The sequence below is a fragment of the Zea mays genome, chromosome 4, assembly GCF_902167145.1.
Source record: "Zea mays cultivar B73 chromosome 4, Zm-B73-REFERENCE-NAM-5.0, whole genome shotgun sequence".
Lineage (NCBI taxonomy): Eukaryota > Viridiplantae > Streptophyta > Magnoliopsida > Poales > Poaceae > Zea > Zea mays.
In genome coordinates, this window is record NC_050099.1 from 192,019,803 (window position 1) to 192,039,583 (window position 19,781).

Here is a 19,781-nt window from a genome sequence, read left to right on the forward strand (position 1 = left end):
GCCATTGATAACTGCTCGCTTCGGATTAAAGTCGTTGTTTAAACTGCTGTATCTATAATCCATATAGATAAAATATTGTAGAAATAGTAGAAACCAGTACGAACAAGCCAGTAATGCATATAAAAATTCCCACATTTCAGATAGAAATGCCCACTGTACTTTCATAGGGAGCCGAGGTTAATAGTATCGATATGAGCTTCTCATTCATTAAACAACACATTTGAGAAAGCAGTGTGCTGCTACTTCGCTAGTGATGATATCACCAGCTCTGCAAGCCGGTCACTACTCTTATTAGCAGGTGTATCCAATAACTTCTTTCTCATGTTCAATCAGGCGAACCTACCTATGAATGAGGTAACACACCTACTCTAATCCCTGGTGTGTGTGTGTATATATACACTCTATGTGGACTCTTCTAGCTCTTGTCCAAATCGATCCAGCCTTGACACCTCCGCGTCGTAATCACGGATAAGAGCATGGTTAACAGAGCCATCGTCTTCGCTCGCATGGATTTGCCGTCCAGCAAACCTGCAAGGCAAGAAATAAGGACAAATGTTATCAGAACAGATCAATTTAGGCGCATAAACACTAGATGACCTTCTATGTTCTATCCTACGTGTAGACAAGCGAACATGCACGATTCTCAGGGTAACTCATATCTTCTACACTCAAATAAGTTCACAGTAAAGCCAATGAAGAATGATATATATACCAAATGGTCTGTGATGGAAACAGACGCAAGGTGCGAAGCTGCGAGCGCCGAAAATTCCATTTTCAGCCTCCTCGCTAGCGCATCACCACATCAGAGAACAAAGGGGATCGAATAGTGTGTGTTGGGTACTTGAGTTGTTGTTGACTCACCATCTGCCGTTCATCTTCTCTATGCATTTGGCACCATCTTTCCTGTCTTTGAATCTCACCAATATGACACCTTGTGGATGATTTTCACAAACCTGCAAGCAGCAAAACAATAAGCATATTAATCAATGTAACTGTGGCGGTTTAGTGGAGAACAGCAACAGTAACAGTAAAGCAAATTATGGCTGATCCAAGCCGATTTGGCTTAATTTTCTTTAGTATAAAATATGTGCCTCATCATTGTTACTGAAACGGTGAGAAGTTTCCTTTGGAAAGCGGTTGGTCAGATCTGTTTTCCAGACAAGTTCACAAAAAAACTATATATCCGGGGGTTAGGTGTACCTTGACATTATCCACCGGACCAAACTTGATGCATTCCTCTCTAACATCAGCCTCAAGCTCAGGAAGAAGCTCTTCATCAGCCTGCGGGATATTATCGGTGAGAATCCAGTAAGAATGAAAATAAAGCTGCTATGAAGAGTGAACCCCATCTGAGCAACCTGAATGATCCAATGGCCAACCAAGTACAAAACAAGAGCTGTCTCAGATCAAAAGAACACATATTGCAGGAGGCGTCAAGCATATTTCAGCTACTTACTCTCAGCTCAGCAGGAGTGAACATGTGCCTTAAAATTACTGTAGCAGGAATCATCAGCTTCTTATCGTCATGCCCACCTAGTTAGAGGAAATTGTCAAGAAAACAAATGAAGTAAAACCCTATTCTTGAATCAGCTATATGATTTAAAGCGACTGTAAAAAAACAGCAGTCCAAATTACCCCATCCAAGCATTTTGTCCTCAACCTTCTTTATCTTCCTCTTCTTTTGCTTGTCAGTTTTCTTTGAAACGAAAACATCACCTAAAACATGTACACATGCGATGGCATCAGTGACAACTGACAAGTTCTGTAGCTGATGTATTTAAAAAAAACTCGGCCGGGGAGGGAAAGACCGCCCTCCCGGTATTCCATATAAGAAGAGACCGAAACAATGGTCCCGGCCGAGAAAATCCCCGAACCTGGCCCCCCATCACTAACGGGCCGGCGTCAACTGTCCACTCTGCGACGGCCCTGTTAGGCAATAGAATATGCCATCTGTGGATATCCTAGCTGCTATAGATAGCAGATGTAAATCAGGGATAGAATCCTAGCTGCTATAGATAGCAGATGTAAATCAGGGATTAGTTGCTAGATATAGCAGATGTAAATCAGGGATAAATCAGGGGAATTATCCCTGCCTTGTAAAGCAGGCCAGCCAGCTCTATATAATAGAAGGTGCCCCCTCTCATTGAGGTGTGGCCAATTGCCCTCAACCCTGTTTCTCTACATGGTATCCGAGACCCAGGCATCGATCTAATTTCCCAACCCCCCCCCCACCTTCTCCCCTCCAGCCGCGCCGCCTTAACCAGACCGCGCCGCCTGCCCTCTCCTTCCCCTTCCCTGCGCCATGAGCACCATCTCCGATGCTGCCGATTCTGCTCCTGTCCTCTGCCCCTTTGCCACCATCAACATCAAGCTCCACGTCCCCATGACCCTGGAGTTGAAACCTTCCAACTACACCAAGTGGTCGACGACGTTTCAGGCCACGTGTGGGAAATTTGGGCTGCTGCATCACCTCTCCACCTCGCGCCCCACCGATGCGGCATGGGCACAGGCTGACTTCTGCGTCCGCGGATGGATGTACAGCACCACCTCCGACGCCGTCCTCAACCTCGCCATGACCGACAGCACCCAGACGGCGAGCGCCCTTTGGAAGGCCATCGGCGAGGTGTTCCAGGCAAACAAAGCTCCCCGCGCCATCTTCCTGAATCACGAGTTTCACTCGATGACTCAGGGGGACCTGTCCATTGACGCCTACTGCGTTCGCATGAAGGAGAAGGCCGACGAACTACGCGACGTTGGGCAGCCCGTATCTGAGCCCAACCTCGTCCTCAACCTGCTGCGTGGACTTAACGAGGTCTACTCCGGCGTCGCCGACAACATCGCCGGACAGCAGCCCCTCACCCTCGCCACCGCACGCCATCAGCTACTCCTCAAAGAGCTGCGGCTGCAGAACGACGAGAAGACGCGTGCTGCTGCTGCCCTCCTAGCTAATGTTGGTGGTTCGCAGCAGCAGCACCAGCAGGGCGGCCGGCGCCCTAATACCAAAAAAGGCGGCCACCAGCCCTTCTACAACACCTCTGGTAGCTTCTCCAACAACTCCGACAACACCAGCACCAACAAACGTGTTCCCTGGGGCTTTAATCCCTGGACTGGCGAACGTGTGGCCCCTGGAGAGCGCGTCACCCCTCCTGGACAGCGCCGCCAAGGAGGTTCTGGTGCCCAGGCTGGGCGCACCCTGGGCATTCTCGGGTCTTCCCCGCAGGCCCACACCGCCTTCGCTCCACTCCAGGCGTCCTCCAGCAGCTCCAACACCTCCACCAGCACCTGGGATGCAGCAGGCCTCATCGCTGCCCTGCAAAACATGCAACTTCAGGGCAACTCGCCCTGGGTTGTTGACTCCGGCGCCTCTACGCACATGACGTCCTCGGATGGTATGCTTACTCAGCGCCTTCCCCCCTCCATCTCCTCAATAACAGTAGGTAATGGCACTAGTATACCTGTTATGTCTAGAGGTCATTCCGTCCTTCCTACACCTACAACAAATTTTGCTCTTAATAATATCCTTGTCGCCCCATCCATAGTCCGCAACCTGTTATCCGTTCGTCAATTCACTCGCGACAACAATTGTTCCTTTGAATTTGACGCCCATGGTTTCTCTATTAAGGATCTCAGGACGGAACGCGTGATTCTCCGTTGTAACTGCGACGGGGACCTATACACCATGCCTGCCTCCACACCTGGCGCTCCACCTCATGCTCTCCTGGCTGCATCGTCAACTCTCTGGCATCAACGTCTCGGTCACCCCGCCCCCGCCGTTTTAGAGCGTCTCAATAAACTTCATGTTATTTCCTGTAATAAAGTACAACACTCCCTATGTCACTCATGTCAACTAGGCAAGCATACGCGTCTACCTTTTAGTTCTTCGCATTCCATAACTCATGCACCCTTTGAACTCGTTCACTGTGATGTATGGACTTCACCCATCAATAGTCTGTCTGGTTTTTCATATTACTTGGTCTGTTTGGATGATTACACTCACTATTGTTGGGTTTTTCCGCTCCGAAAAAAATCTGATGTCCACCAACACTTAGTCGAGCTTGCTGCCTCTGCCCAAACACAATTCAGCCTCCCCGTCAAATGCTTTCAGGCTGATAACGGCACTGAATTCGTAAACACTGCCACCATCAAATTCCTCGCTGCTCAAGGCACTCACCTTCGCCTCTCCTGCCCCTACACATCTCCCCAAAATGGCAAGGCTGAACGTATCATCCGCACACTCAACAATTCCATTCGCACCATGCTTCTACATGCTTCCCTACCACCCACATATTGGGCCGAGGGACTCCTGACAGCCTGCTACCTCCATAATAGGCGCCCATCCTCCTCTATTCAGCATGAAATTCCCTATACTCGTCTGCATAATCAACCACCAACTTATAGCCATCTGCGTGTTTTTGGGTCTCTATGTTACCCCAACATGCAAGCAACCTCTAAACATAAGCTCGCCCCTCGCTCCACGCCATGCATCTTCCTAGGATATCCTAGCTCACACAAAGGTTACCGCTGTCTCGACCTATCAACCCGTCGCATCATCATCTCTCGCCATGTCACATTCGACGAGACCACCTTTCCCTTTGCAGCCACCTCAGACGTCTCGTCCTCTGCTTCCCTAGAATTCCTCCTCGACGACGATATGGTTTCGGTGCCCTGTCCTACTGTTGTTGCAGGTGGGACTCCATCCTCGACGCCCGTGGTTGCTCCATCCCACTCGGATGTTGAGCAACCGCCCCCAGACGTTGCAGTCTCACATGACTCGCCTTCTGCGACACCGGGCGGGCGTGGTCCCGTGCCCCCGCCTGGACCCGACGTGGTTCCCTTCCCACGAGTCTACGTCCGTCGTTCCCGTACGACGTCTACGTCCGAGCCGGCAGCTGTCCCAGCAGCCCCTATGACTTCCTCGCCTCCGCCGTCGCCGCGCGTCACTCGCACCATGACGGGTGCCATTCCTCGTGTCTGCTATGAGGGGCTGGCGGCCACGACGTCATCCTCACCATCGCCGCTTCCGACAAACTACCGCAGCGCGCTGGCCGACGCCAACTGGCGTGCCGCGATGATGGATGAATATCAGGCCCTCGTCGACAACAACACCTGGGAGCTTGTTCCGCGGCCCCCCGGAGCCAACGTCGTAACGGGGAAGTGGATCTTCCGGCACAAGTTCCATGCCGATGGGTCCCTTGCTCGCCACAAGGCTCGCTGGGTTGTCCGTGGCTTCTCCCAGCGCGAGGGCATTGACTACGACGAGACCTTCAGCCCGGTTGTCAAACCGGCTACCATACGGTCTGTACTCAGCATCGCTGCATCCCGCGCCTGGCCCATTCATCAACTGGACGTGAAGAACGCCTTTCTTCACGGCCACCTCGAGGAGACCGTCTACTGCCAACAGCCGCCAGGATTCGTCGACCCTGGCGCTCCAGATCACGTCTGCCATCTGCAGAAGTCCTTGTATGGCCTGAAGCAGGCTCCGCGGGCATGGTACCAGCGCTTCGCCACCTTCGTCCGGCACCTCGGCTTCGTCGCCTCCATCTCCGACACGTCTCTTTTCGTTCTACGAGAGGGGACAAGTCTCGCCTACCTACTGTTGTACGTCGACGACATCATCCTCACCGCCTCGTCGTCGGCCCTGCTACAACGCATTATGACTCGGTTGAGCTCCGAGTTTTCCATGACGGATCTTGGCGCCCTCCACCACTTCCTCGGCATCGCTGTCACGCGCTCCTCCGATGGTCTCTTCCTCTCCCAGCGACAGTACGCGGTCGAGCTTCTTCAGCGCGCAGGCATGGCTGAGTGTCATCCGACATCGACACCTGTTGACACTCACGCCAAGCTATCTGCGACCGACGGGGATCTAATGTCTGAGAAGGATGCATCAGAGTACAGGAGCTTAGCGGGGGCTCTCCAGTACCTGACGTTGACTCGTCCTGATCTGGCATATGCTGTTCAGCAGGTGTGCCTCTTCATGCACGCCCCGCGCGAGCCTCACCGTGCGCTGGTCAAGCGCATCTTACGCTTCGTCCAGGGGACTCTCTCCTCGGGTCTTCACATTGGCACCGGGTCTGTCACCAAGCTGACTGCCTACTCTGACGCCGACTGGGCAGGCTGCCCAGACTCTCGACGATCCACCTCTGGCTTCTGTGTCTATCTCGGCGACAATCTAGTTTCATGGTCCTCCAAGCGCCAGACCACGGTGTCCCGCTCTAGCGCCGAGGCCGAGTATCGGGCTGTGGCTCACGTTGTGGCTGAGTGCTGCTGGCTTCGACAGTTACTCCAGGAGCTACACATCCAGCTGCCTTCTGCCACAGTTGTCTTCTGCGACAATGTCAGCGCCGTCTACATGACGGCCAACCCCGTCCACCACAAGCGAACGAAGCACATCGAGATCGACATTCACTTCGTCCGCGAAAAGGTGGCCCTTGGTGAAATTCGGGTTCTCCATGTGCCCTCCTCTCACCAGTTCGCCGACATCATGACTAAAGGGCTTCCGACAGCACTCTTTCGAGAATTTCGATCCAGTCTTTGCGTCCGGGAGCCTCCCGCTGCGACTGCGGGCGGGTGTTAGGCAATAGAATATGCCATCTGTGGATATCCTAGCTGCTATAGATAGCAGATGTAAATCAGGGATAGAATCCTAGCTGCTATAGATAGCAGATGTAAATCAGGGATTAGTTGCTAGATATAGCAGATGTAAATCAGGGATAAATCAGGGGAATTATCCCTGCCTTGTAAAGCAGGCCAGCCAGCTCTATATAATAGAAGGTGCCCCCTCTCATTGAGGTGTGGCCAATTGCCCTCAACCCTGTTTCTCTACAGGCCCAACCGGAGGGTGGCGCACAGGACATCGCAACCCGAGAGTGGATGGGGCACAGCGAGGGGATTTTTTTAACCAAGCCTGAAAATTCGCTCCCGATAGGAATCGAACCCAGGACTTGGAGGTGCTACTCGAAGTCCTTAACCGTAGCTGATGTATTTGATTTTGGCATCACGAAACAATACCTTTCTGCTCAAATTTGGCTGGACTTACAGACATATGAGTCTTACCACCAGGACGGAATGGTGTCCCATCCAACAATTGAACCGCTAAAGCTACAGAAGGCTCCTGAATCATTGGAAAAAGAAGGCACATGAAAAAGAAATGCATAGATTCCAAATAATCTGAGCACGTTAACAAGGTGATACCTTGAAATATGTCACCAAGGCATCACCCTTCTTCCTGCCGGTTTCTCTATCAGTATAAATCTTCACTCGTGGCTTTTTAGTCTCTGGGTCCTGTATTATAAATTATCAGCATTTAAAGGTGTCTAAATGCTTTGAAGTTCAGGAAAGAACTATAAATGCCACAGCACAACTGTATGCTTTTATAACATATTATTAGTAAGAGAAACAATAATACCTGCTCAAAATAAAATATCATATAAATATTGTTATCTTTTCAGTTTATTTAAGGCATCCACAACAACAAATATCATATCCATCTATGATGACCAATGGAAAGCTGCACCAATATCTAGTATTATAACGCATGCTGCAAGGACAACTGAAATTTGCTAAATGCTTGGTTACACAGTAAAATACATAATTGATGAGTTGAACAGTGCAATAATGAACAGCCTTGACATGATTAATTTAAGGTCCCAAGACTCTGATAAGTTAGCAAAGTTCCTTTGTCAGTATTCCAATTAGTTGCATTCTCAGATCGCAACTATAATTAGTCCAAATACTGACAACTAATTCTTCCCACGAGTGAGAAATATCAAAAGTTCAAAACAACATCAAGAATGAATGTTACAGCACTACAATTTTGTCTCTGCGACATAGCAGACTAAAAGTATACCTCCTTTATTATTCCGCACTTGGAAAATACCTCCACAATCTGCAAAAGGAATCCAGCATCACAAGTGCAGAACAAGTACTTTTTAAATAACCAATTAATTAAGCGTTTGTTACATGGTCATTAAACAAAATGATCTCTATAAGAGAAATGAAATATAGAATTAGTTGGTAGAAGCAATTTACCTCCTCCACTGTGACATCATCAGGCAAACCAGTTACATAGACATGTGTGTTTACTTTGAGATCAAACCAACTGTCCGGAGGTTTGTTAGCTTCCTACCACAGAAGTTCAATAGGTTACTAGTTTATTGAAGACTAGAATTAAAATGCGCAAACTTACAAATAACTCCAAGAATGACTTGGAAACTATACCTTTTTCTCAGCTGGATTCTCATAAGATTTCCGCTTTTTGTCTCCTCTCATTTCTGCTTTATCTGATCCTTTATTTTTGCTTTCAGGTAGATTGTTGATTTCTTCTAATGCAGGACCCAGGATATCGGGTGCCTGAAATATTTCCTCCTCAACTGCAAAAGTCATCTCTTCAACAGCGTAATCTTCCTTGCTACCAGATGCATCATTCTATAAATACATACAGGAAGAGGCAATTGTAAAAAATTATGAGAGGAAGAACAGTATTAAGAAGGCAATTTTCCCCTCAAAATAATACGGCTGAACATGAAATGTAATGCAAAATTCTCAATGTATATACCACTATTATTGCCGACATAATCAAAGCAATCCTAAGTACATTAGAAACTAAACCATGACTTAGTATTTGGCGGGACAGAATATAGTAGGGTTTTTCCTTGTATTGGAACTTCCAAATGATGTGAAAACTGAAAACTAACACACCCATTGGTGTCTTCAATCTTCAGCAAACTACAAGTATCATGGTGAGACGCAAGAAACCAACGAGATAGTAAGCTTGAGAATAAAGAAAGGTTAGTGTATATAAATAGATGGCTTCAGTCCTCAAGGTTATGAGACAGACTGTTTCAGAAACATAACTCACTAAAGAACAGGGCTCAGGTCAATTAAAGCTCTTGCAAATCTTGTGTGAGTGAGAATACTACTAAAGGTTCTCCAAACATTAATTTCCAAACTAGTATAGTCGTTCAAAAGATAAATAATTTAACAAGAATTTCTGAGTTTACCGAGTGGCGGGTGATATTTTCCATTACTCCATTGTACCACATAGTGACAGATAAATTGAAAAAAAAATGCACCACATCCAAAAACAATCACATGACATATACTGATAATTCATAGACCTAAGGCTCTAAGCTCAGGAGACTCATGAATTCAATGGTGGAAAGTCAATCAATCGACTGGTGGAACTAGGCAGTGTATTTAGCTAGTCATGGCAAAGACAGATTAGCAGTACTCACTTGAGGAACCCATGCCCTCAAAGTACGGTCCCATTTGTAAATGGTGCCATCATCATCAGTAAATTCTTCCTCTCCATCAGGGGGGGTTGCTGGCCGCTCATCATCTTGCTGGTCCACATCATTGCCTTTCAAGGCCTTCACCTCTGTCTCGGCTTCGATAACCTCCTTCTGAAATTTCTCAAAATCATCATCAACATCTGGAGCATCTGCACAGAAGTTCAGTGAATGAGAAGAAAACCTTACAGAATTTCCATTACAGGCACAGTACAAGGCAGCAACATTTAACCTTGTTCAGATTGATCCTTCGCTGCGACTGCGGAGTGTAGCTCAGAGATGGACGAGAGTGGCATCCATTCCTTCCTCCCTTCTGCCCAGAGCATTGTGCTCTCATTGAAATAACCGTTTGCGAAATGTTCTGCAAAGGGAGCGATATTCGTTTCATTTAGAATGTCATTTGGGGGAACAGAAGGAACAGAACTAAACTTAAAAAGCGTGGAAACGAAACCTTCTCGGCGAGATAACCTAGCCGGCAATTAAACTTCAGAGAAAACCAGAATAAAATCGGCAGGATGCTTGATTTTCAGAACAGACCGAACCCTAAGGCCGACCTCGGAGAGAAAACTCAGAACTTGAAACGCGTTGAATTGCTAGGAGAGTGAAGGAAACAGCCACCTCGAAGCTCAGCAAGCGCGTAGGGTCCGACGCCCTCCTGGTTCGGTCCAAGCACGTACCAGCCGGCCTCGGTGGCGGCGGCGGGCGCACTGCTGGTCTCCATGGGCACCCAAACTCGAAGAGAAGGAGGCGGACGAACTGAATGGGTACCGGGCGAAGAAAGAGGTGCTAGTTCATGGACACTGCGCCGGCGGCGGGTGGCCGGAGAGGGGCACGCGGCAGCAGGAGCAGGGAGGACGGCGGGTATCGGGCTCTTGGCGGCGAAGGCTCGAGAGAACCTATTATAGTAAAAAAAAACTTTTACAATGCTTTATCTGTATAAACTAGGTGAGTGCCCGTGCGTTACCACGGGAACATATAAGACAGTGTTAGGTAATACATAAAAACAAACAATATATATATTATCTTCGATCTTAATATCTTATAGGTATGTACCCGTGTATTGCAACGAAAAATAAATTTACATAAATTGACGAGCCTCTAATGGTTCGGCGGATCACGTGGTTCAGCGGATCAGACAGAGTGCTACACCAATAACGTCGTCAACATACTGATCACGTGGTTCGGTGGATCAAAACCCAACAAACAGCGTCTGTCGTCAATACTCACTCTATCTTATTATATAGTTTGTTTTAGCTTTTTTTTGTCCATATTTAAATGGATAACAATGAATCTAGACACATATAATACACGTACATGAAATACTGTATGAATTCATTAACACTCTTTCATTCATTAATACTATAAAACAAATACTGTTTTGGGAGGAGTTTTGGAAGGAAGGAGTATCATTTGATGTGGTCTTTTCACGCTTGTAAATTAGAAATGTCTCTAGAGTCTAGCCTTATATGTCGTCTCCAGTCTTGCAAATTCAGATCGAGCCATCTAAAATTTTGAGAATCTCTAGTCATTCTGTGATTCGCTCCAGTCATCGTGAACCCGATGGAATGGCCAATAGGCAATGGCATGTGAAGTTCGGTGTCATGCGCCCGTGCCCCCAGCAACCCAGCGGGTCCCGATATTGCAGTGCTAGTGTGCTACGCGTAGTGAGTGAACCAATACTGTCACGGCGTCACTCATCCGTTCATTGCCGCGACCGCGCCACCACCATCGGACCAGAGTACCAGAGCACCACCTCCACCTCCCCCGCACCACCATAACATACAACTCTTTTCTATGTAAGGAAAAATATATTTTAAATTTGTAATGGATATTGATAGTCAAAAGGATCACATTGTAGACCTTGTCGTTAATGGACTTGTATTTTTGATCAGTTGAAGTATAACTTCTAACCTATTGGCTTGCCATTTAAACTTGCTGGTTTGTTCAAATATTCTGCCAAGTGCCAACTGGAAACATAAACTTGTTTTGCCATTTAGCCGCCTTCCCTGTCCTGATCATGGAACTGGCATAGTTTTGTTCTTGTGTGTTAATTTTTTTTGTCCTGGTTGGAATTGGCAGATAACCAGGATAATCTTTAGTTGGGGGCAGATTTCTCTTGCTCTGTGTTTAGAAATTAGAATTATAATAAATTGATACTAAAAGTTTATATGGTTTCATTTTATAGTAAATGAGAATATGCTGTTGGTTTTTTAGTGTTTTTTTTTGTTGTTGCAAATTTGCTACACAGTTATAATTTATATAGGGATCATTTATCCCACCCCATTTATTTGAAAAGTTCTTTCTCGTGTTTGCAACCACTTACTGATATTATTGTTTTTTTGGTTTCTGTTAGGTGCTACAAAGGCAACCGTTAGTTGCTACACCACTGCAAGGTAATATGGAGTTAGTGGCTACAGTGCCTGCTTAAGTTTCTTTGTCGTTCCAAGTTTAGTGACAAACTGACAATGGTGTAGCAACTGGCTTGTGCTGCGACAAGTATTTCGTTTTTGCCTGCCTGTATGGTCTAGTCTTTGTTTGCACTGGTGGATTTGCAGAGATGTTATAATTCAACAATATTCTGTGGTCAGTTGCCATTGTCCTTATGCTCTGTGAATAATGCTTGGACTGCCGCCTGTGTATGATTTGGTTTCGGCTTGAACTTTGTTGTGTGTGAAGCTATTCCTAGGCGATGCTTGATTATATCCACGAGATGCAGCATACAGTGCTGAGGTCATCGCTGGTATCACAACGAAGGATGATTCGTGTGAGATGCTCGCGTTCTGGGTTCAAGTCGGCTCGCAGCGGATTGGAATCTGAATGCAAAGCAGGCTTGCGCACAAGCCTGATTCGGTTGGCGGCCAGCCGGCCACTGCCGTTTGCCAATTGCCATGTGCCGTCCTAGCACTCTCGTGGCCACAACACAGTACGACTCCGTTGACATTGGGAGTTAGAAGGATGGGCAACCAAATGAGCAACGGAAACCATTTTATTTGCTCTGACTGGGACCTCATCCAATAAGGGACGACGGATGATTCCAACGCTTTTACTCGATCGTCATTTGACTGGAACGTCTCCGGGGAAGGGACCAGATGCTTCCCTTTTTTTGTAGAATTCATTCAAGAAGGCCATTGGGCCACCAATTTGTAGAATTCACAGTTCACAAAGGCCATCATCACCTAGTCGTTAAATTCGGTGGAGGCGCGAAGTTTCATGAAGGGTCCAACATGTTCCTGAGAGGAGCTTCTGCTTCTCCATCACAACTCACAAGTGACAAGTCCATGGCCAGCCAAGGTTTCTTGCATTGCCTTCCCTTTCCTTACTTCACCACCAAACCAAACGTGCCAAACTGCAGAATAGCAGCTTCCTGGCCCTTATTCCTCTACGCAATCTCTTTCGCATTTCCCCTAATAACACATGGACTGCTGTAGCACCTTCTAATGACGGGAAGACAGATGAGATCCCGTCGACGTCACATCAAGGAGGATGTGCAGTATTGCGTACCTAACAATCAAAATCCAGCTGGGAAATACAAACGTATGACGAAAGTGATGTAGATCTCAGTCCACAACGAGTAAATCGGGAAAACAATACAGTAACAAGACAAGAAAGGAAGAGTCAAACCATTCTTCTTATAAGTGCTTGACTGCCATGACTTGTAGCGCGAGTGGAAGTAGCAAGCGATCTGCATCACATTAGCACAAAAGCACACTCCAGTCTTAGCACAAAACACATCCAAGTCCTGAAAAAGGAAAACCTCGGCTAGGCAAGGGAAGGAACCAGGATGCACCGAGAAGTAACACTTGGAGGACGGCACCCAGAGGTTGGAACTGCCGGTGTCGAAGATGACAGTGAACTTCTGCTGCGGCGAGCCGACGCCGATCTCCCCAAAGTACTGTGCGTTATGTAGTTCTTGAGCGCGATGACATCGGAGTCGTCGTCACCGCCTGAGCCCAGGGCGTTGGTGCCGCGGAGGAGGAGGCGCTGCCTCTCCACGGCGGAGAGGCGCGCGGCGACGCGGCCGTTCTGGTCGACGGGCTATTTCTTCAGCGCGACCCGCGCGAGGAGGAGCGCCTGGAGCAGCACCGCCGTGAGGAGCAGCAGGGCGACACCGCGGGTTTCCATGGTCGCTGATCTGCGGCAGCCCAAGCCGGAACGAAGGCCGGTTAGATCGAACAGATGCATCAGTGGGGAAAGCACAGTACAACCAAGAAAAGGACTGTTTGCGGCTTACAATAACGCTGTGATTATGGTTGCGAGCGGATTTTGCAACATCTGATGAAAGCCTGCCATAGATCGGATCGATCGAGGATCAAACCGCCCACGAAAAACCTCAAAACCCGGTGAGTCGATGCCCAACAGAATTGAAACCCAGTTTTCCCCAAAAGAGAGATAGAGAGAAGATAACACAAAACTACTTGGAAATCGTAAGAATCAATCGGGGGAAAGCAGATTGCAACAAGCATATGAGCCTGCATCAGACACCGAACCAGCAATTCAAGTCGCGGTCAAGGTGGCGGTAAGTCCACGAGAAGAGAAGCCCGCTGCCGATGTCCACCCCGTACGTACCACCGCCCTGCCCGCACCCCCACCCCGACCCGACTCGGCCACCCCGTCACCTGTCGCCCCTGTCCCCACCACAGCACACCCCGGAAGCCGAACGACTGCTACGGGCGGATCTGGAGCCGAGGTGTGGGTTTTCCTCGGGTTCGCCATCGACAGCGTCCTGCGTCCCTGTGGATCTCGGAGATTGGGGCGGGCGGGAGGGCAGTTCGCCATGGTTGCGGCGGGTTTTGCGACGTGCGGGCGGGTGGATGTGCGTAGGGCGTGCGGACGGGCGGTTCGCGGCGTTCCCGGCGGCTGCGGCGGGATTGCGGCGTGCGGGCTGGATGGCTGGCGGGCGTAGAGGCGGGGGCAGTCTACAATAGGTTCTTAATAGTTAGTAGAGATATCTATAACCGTTTTTAATAATTGCATATCATTTCTATACCACTTCGGTTTCTGCATATAGACTAATCACAAGGTTTCATGAGGTATTTCATGTATTAATTAGCCTGTCACATCAGCTATTTTGATGACATGTCACATCATTTAAGAAGGAAGAGTTTCATGGAGTTTCATGAGGATGAAACCATGTTAACTCGTTTCCAAGGTCTTAGAAACTATGTGAAACCTCCACTGAGAGTGTTTTGTTTCATCTTTATATAATTGAGTAAATCCTATTGGTTATTTATATGCAGCATAAAGTATGTTGACATATGAAATAGTGAGATGAAACTCTCCATTGAGAGAGGGTATTTCATTCATCCATAAAGCTGTTGTGGCATTTTTTGGAAATAGGGACATGAAATCCTCACTGTGATTAGCCTTAGTGCAGGTTCATAGGTAGCAGCGACTTCTCTCTCTTTTAATTTCTTCCCACATAGAATAGGTAATGACATAAACTCTTTATAGAAAGCTGACATGGTACCATTGCAGTTGCCCTAAGGTTATCTACATCCTTGTAGGGAAAACTTCCACTAAGAAAGCTAGAAAGAAGAGTGGCCTTGCATTTCTCGCCCCTTTGTCTTAGGATTCGTTAATTCTATTTCTCGATGGAAAATCTAAATACAGGAAACATTAGTGTAAAAAGATGTTGCAGCGCTCTACGCTATACCTCTTGGTATGATCTAGTGGCTATATTACTTCACTATATACGACATAAAGGAACTCTTATGATACCAAAAGCATATGTTATGTAGAGGAAGAAAATATAGTAGCTAGATTAGAACAAATATAATATGTAGTAGTTGATATAGAGGGATATAAGTACGGAGGATTGTAATATAAGGTAAATAGAGTGAGGATACAAAGTAACCTACACTGTGGATAGTCTAAGACCTTCTCGGACGATTCCACAATTTCCTTCCAAATCCCTCTATTCCTACTTTCTATTCATATTTAGAGGGTGTTTATTTTGGATTATAATCTATCCAGATTATATAATCTAACTTATTTAAACTAAGTGTTAGTTCAAAATAAGTTAGATTATATAACCAGAACATATTTGTCGGGGACCATAATTAGGGGTACCCTCAAGACTCCTAATTCTCAGTTGGTAACCACCATCAGCACAAAGCTGCAAAGGTCTGATGGGTGCGACTAAGTCAAGGATCGGTCCATTCGAGGGACTCGATCACGCCTCGCCCGAGCCCAGCCTCGGGCAAGGGCAGCCGACCCCGGAGGATCTACGTCTCGCCCGAGGCCCCCTCCAGCAACGGACACACCTTCGGCTCGCCCGAGGCCCAGTCTTCGCCAAGAAGCAACCTAGGCCAAATCGCCACGCCAACCGACCAAATCGCAGGAGCATTTAATGCAAAGGTGGCCTGACACCTTTATCCTGACGCACGCCCTCCGGTCGACAGAGCCGAAGTGACCGCAGTCACTTCGCCGCTCCACTGACCGGTCTGACAAGAGGACAGCGCCGCCTGCGCCGCTCCGACTGTTGTGCCACTCGACAGAGTGAGGCTGACAAGCAGCCAGGCCCGGCCTCAGGCGCCATAGGAAACTCCGCTTCGCTCGACCCCAGGGCTCGGACTCGGGCTCAGCCCCTGAAGACGACGAACTCCGCTTCGCCCGACCCCAGGGCTCGGACTCGGGCTCAGCCCCTGAAGACGACGAACTCCGCTTCGCCCGACCCAGGGCTCGGACTCGGGCTCAGCCCCTGAAGACGACGAACTCCGCTTCGCCCGACCCCAGGGCTCGGACTCGGGCTCAGCCCCTGAAGACGACGAACTCCGCTTCGCCCGACCCCAGGGCTCGGACTCGGGCTCAGTCCCGGAAGACGACGAACTCCGCTTCGCCCGACCCCAGGGCTCGGACTCGGGCTCAGCCCCGGAAGACGACGAACTCCGCTTCGCCCGACCCTAGGGCTCGGACTCAGCCCTGGCCTCAGCCGACAGTCTCCGCCTCGCCCGACCCAGGGGCTCGGACTCGACCTCGGCCTCGGAAGACAGACTCGACCTTGACCTCGGAGGAGCCTCCACATCATCCAACCCAGGGCACGGACCGACCACGTCAACAAGAGGCGCCATCATTACCCTACCCCAAGCTGACTCATGCTACGGGGAACAAGACTGGCGTCCCATCTGGCTCGCTCCGCCAGACAAGTAATGATGGCGCCCCGCACGCTCTATGACGATGGCGGCTCTCAGCCCCCTTACGGAAGCAAGAGGACGTCAGCAAGGACTCGACAGCCCCGACAGTTGTCCTTCCGCCAGGCTCCGGCGCTCCTCCGACGGCCACGACACCACACGAACCGGGTGCCAAAACCTCTCCGGCTGCCACGATGGCATGTACTTAGGGCGCTAGCTCTCCTCCGCTAGACATGTTAGCACGCTGCTACACCCCCACTGTACACCTGGATCCTCTCCTTACGCCTATAAAAGGAAGGACCAGGGCCCTCTTACGGAGGGTTGGCCGCGCGGGGCAAAAAGGACGGGACGGCGCTCGCGTGAGGCCGCTCGCTCCCTCCCGCGTGGACGCTTGTAACCCCCTACTGCAAGCGCACCCGACCTGGGCGCGGGACAAACACGAAGGCTGCGGGATTTCCACCTCTCACGCCCGTCTCCCTCCGGCTGCCTTCCCCCCTTCGCGCTCCGTCTCGCGCCGACCCATCTGGGCTGGGGCATTCGGCGACAATTCACTCGTCGGTCCAGGGACCCCCCGGTCTCGAAACGCCGACAGTATTATAATCTCAAACAAAAAGACCCTTAAATATCTTCCCTGAAATACTCTTCCCTCTATTTCGCCTTCTCTACAACCATTCCATCTATTCAGCTCTCATTTACTCTTTAACTGATCTATTTAACAATTACATCGATTTTTAAGTTCTAAATAATACTACAATTTATAGTACCATAATATATTGTTATCGGGTAATTAAATTTGAAAAGGGGTAATTTTTTAGTTAAATGCACTGATTAACGAAAACGGGATAGTAGATCTTCCCCCTTTCACGACGAGTGCAGGCGACCTCGTCCACGCGAGGAGGCGTTGTTGGACCAAGTCGGTGACCAATCCACGGTAGCATGGGGTGGGGTGAAGGGTGTCGTTGAAGTCCACCTAAAGGTCCCCTAGGAGCACCCTTAATCTATGGTTGTTCCCAAATGATACCCTAAGTTTAGGGACAAATCCTCCTACCTCTAAATTTAGGATGTTATTTCGCTATAAATTTTTTATACTTTAAACTAGGAATTAAACATGGAATTAATATGTGTGAATCATTTTTAAACTATAAAAAAATACATATATGCAAAAAAACAAACTCAAATATATTAGGAATATGGTGTATTGTGCATAGAAGGATGGATTTAGAGGGAATCGTTGTGGAAACTAGGATTTAGAGAGATTAGAAGGTGGTAAAAAGTGAGATTTAAAGGGACGATATAGAGAAAACTGTTGTGGATAATCTCATTTTGCTACCGATATACCAGGTAAAAAGACTCACTTCCATAAGGAAAAATGTGTATTTTTCCAATATGCAACTAGACACGAAGAGATGTGCATTGAAAGTGTTGTTCGTAAAGCATGTCAGTCGCTGGTTGTTGTATGAAAGGTCTAGATTAAATTTGTGCATATATACACATGAGGGGTCTTGTGCGTAGGACCCTCACCAAAACGTCTATAGAGCTGCACAACTCATCAACAACCACACCAACATGAGGACATTGTTGACAGTTTTACCTTTATTTCTCTTCCTAGATTAGTCTCTATCTCTCAACACCCCTGAGGAGACCATCCTCATCTTCCTAATGTCTCTAAGAGCAACTCCAATAGTTCTCTAAACAACTCTCTAAACCTTGAATGTAAAAAGTGGACAGAAAAATGTTTTTCCAATGGTTCTCTAAATAGACTTGCTAAATTTAGTTAGTTGCTATCTGTCGGTGTTTTGGGTCCGACCGCACACCCGGGGTTGCCCCTCAAGGTGTTTTTAGGAGTAGGACGGTGTCGACGACTGTAGCAAAATGGTTCGTGCCGACTGCACGAGGGACAGTGGACAATGTTTACAGGTTCGGGCCGCTTAGAGATGCGTAACACCCTACGTCCTAGTGAGTATGCTTGGTGAATGAGGTTACAAGAGACCTCTCTGAATTGAGAATGCAGAGAGTTGGAGTGGGTGGCTAAGTAGTAGGGTCGATCGTTCTGAAGGGGTGCCCCCTAGGCCTTATATACTCGACCGTGGGGCAATACACGTGGATATGATAACAATGTGTAGCTAAAAGATAGTGAACTGTTTGAGTTTATCTCCCTGTAGTTCTGCCGACCTATCCCCGCATGGCTCCGTTGCATGGGGGCTCCAGCGCGGGAAAGTCGGATCTCTGTTGTGGTCGCTCGCTCAACGTTGTGGGCCGTCCGGGCTGGCATCAATCCGGCCTCATGTCGATCTGCTTTGCTGATTGTCCCTCCCCAGGCCCACGAAAGAATGACCTTACGATTTATTGGGCCCTTGGGCCTTTCGTGAGGTCTTTTACTCTTTTAGTGGACCCGGGGGATATCTGTCCCCCACAAGCCCCCGATCTTTGGGTTAATTTAGAGGTAATCAGCCCAAAGATCTCAGGTCCAGCTTGCAGGCGATTTGAAGAAAACGACTTCTTACTGTCTCCTCCTGCTTTGATCACTCGTAAACCGAAGCTTTGTTTCGTGCTTGTGCCTTAGAGGTCGGCATTTCGCTTTGTAGGACCCTGAACTTCATTGGGTGCACCGGAGGTGCACCCAATGGGTGTAGCCCCCGAGTTTCGAGTAGATTTTAGAAAATAATCTACTCGAAGGTCTTCACCAGAAATTATTTCCATTTTTACACCTGTGTTTTGGTTGAGGGCCAGCCTTGTCTTTAATCTTGTCCCATGCCTTAGAAGTCGGCACTATCTTGTCTTGGAATGATGATCCATGGGGTGCACCGAAGGTGCACCCAATGGGTGTAGCCCCCGACCTTCAAGTGGATTTTTGAGGATAATCCATTCGAAGGTCTTCCTTTTGTGTCTTTTTGCTGAAGATTATCCTTTCTGCTTGTAAAAATCGGCATGATGCCATCCGCATTATGCTTTGAAGGTCAGCATTATGTCATCAATATTATGCTTTAGAGGTCAGCATGTATTTTGTCTTTTGCAGCCGAGTTCGCAATCCATCCATATCTTGCTAGGTGGTGTAATTTATTTGCTCTGCGACTGATTGGACATTTGATGGACGTTCTCTGTCTAGTCTTCACGTCGCTTCTGTCGGCCATATTTTGTACTTCACTGGCTATATTTGGCTTTCCTCTGATCCTTACTGATATTTCATTTTTGTCTTGAGGTATTCACTGCATGCCCTGCACAGATGTGACCGTTTTGAAAATATATACTGATAATTCTTGGGCGTCCCCCCCCCCAATGGGTGTGGGCAAGGGACAGCTTGGTACGCTGAGTGTTTTAGCCGGCTGCTTCTGAGTAGTAATGTGATGTGACGGCGGGTGTAATC

At 48.3% G+C, this 19,781-nt stretch overlaps 1 protein-coding gene and 1 pseudogene across 3 annotated transcripts; both read right to left on the reverse strand.

Annotated features, from left to right (window-relative positions):
• Positions 1–97: 97 nt before the first annotated feature.
• LOC100273316 (RNA binding (RRM/RBD/RNP motifs) family protein) lies at positions 98–10,227 on the reverse strand. Of its 3 annotated transcripts, none has more exons than XM_008678589.3 (13): positions 9,906–10,227; positions 9,520–9,648; positions 9,234–9,439; positions 8,218–8,424; positions 8,029–8,121; positions 7,847–7,885; positions 7,192–7,281; positions 7,009–7,111; positions 1,636–1,716; positions 1,457–1,533; positions 1,201–1,281; positions 862–953; positions 98–528 (listed from the first exon to the last, which is right to left on the reverse strand). In XM_008678589.3, exons 1-13 carry the CDS (start codon positions 10,006–10,008, stop codon positions 402–404), a joined length of 1,428 nt encoding a protein of 475 aa, XP_008676811.1. In that variant the 5' UTR covers positions 10,009–10,227; the 3' UTR covers positions 98–401. The 3 variants fall into 3 exon arrangements, with proteins under 3 accessions (XP_008676811.1, XP_008676812.1, NP_001141229.1); XM_008678590.3 differs by having other exon boundaries at positions 102–528; positions 9,739–10,190; NM_001147757.1 differs by having other exon boundaries at positions 116–528; positions 7,054–7,111; positions 9,906–10,147.
• Positions 10,228–12,795: 2,568 nt separating this feature from the next.
• On the reverse strand, positions 12,796–13,409 carry LOC109945891 (aspartic proteinase oryzasin-1-like; annotated as a pseudogene).
• Positions 13,410–19,781: the final 6,372 nt, after the last annotated feature.

What these genes read in the sequence shown, in the direction of transcription:
- LOC100273316 (XM_008678589.3), bottom strand. Translation starts at nt 10,008, where the DNA reads ATGGAGACCAGCAGTGCGCCCGCCGCCGCCACCGAGGCCGGCTGGTAC. An exon ending in AGAATCCAGCTGAGAAAAAG is followed by an intron (nt 8,122 to 8,217) that starts GTATAGTTTCCA and finishes CTTCTGTGGTAG; the next exon opens with GAAGCTAACAAACCTCCGGA. An exon ending in GAGAAGATGAACGGCAGATG is followed by an intron (nt 529 to 861) that starts GTGAGTCAACAA and finishes CTTGCCTTGCAG; the next exon opens with GTTTGCTGGACGGCAAATCC.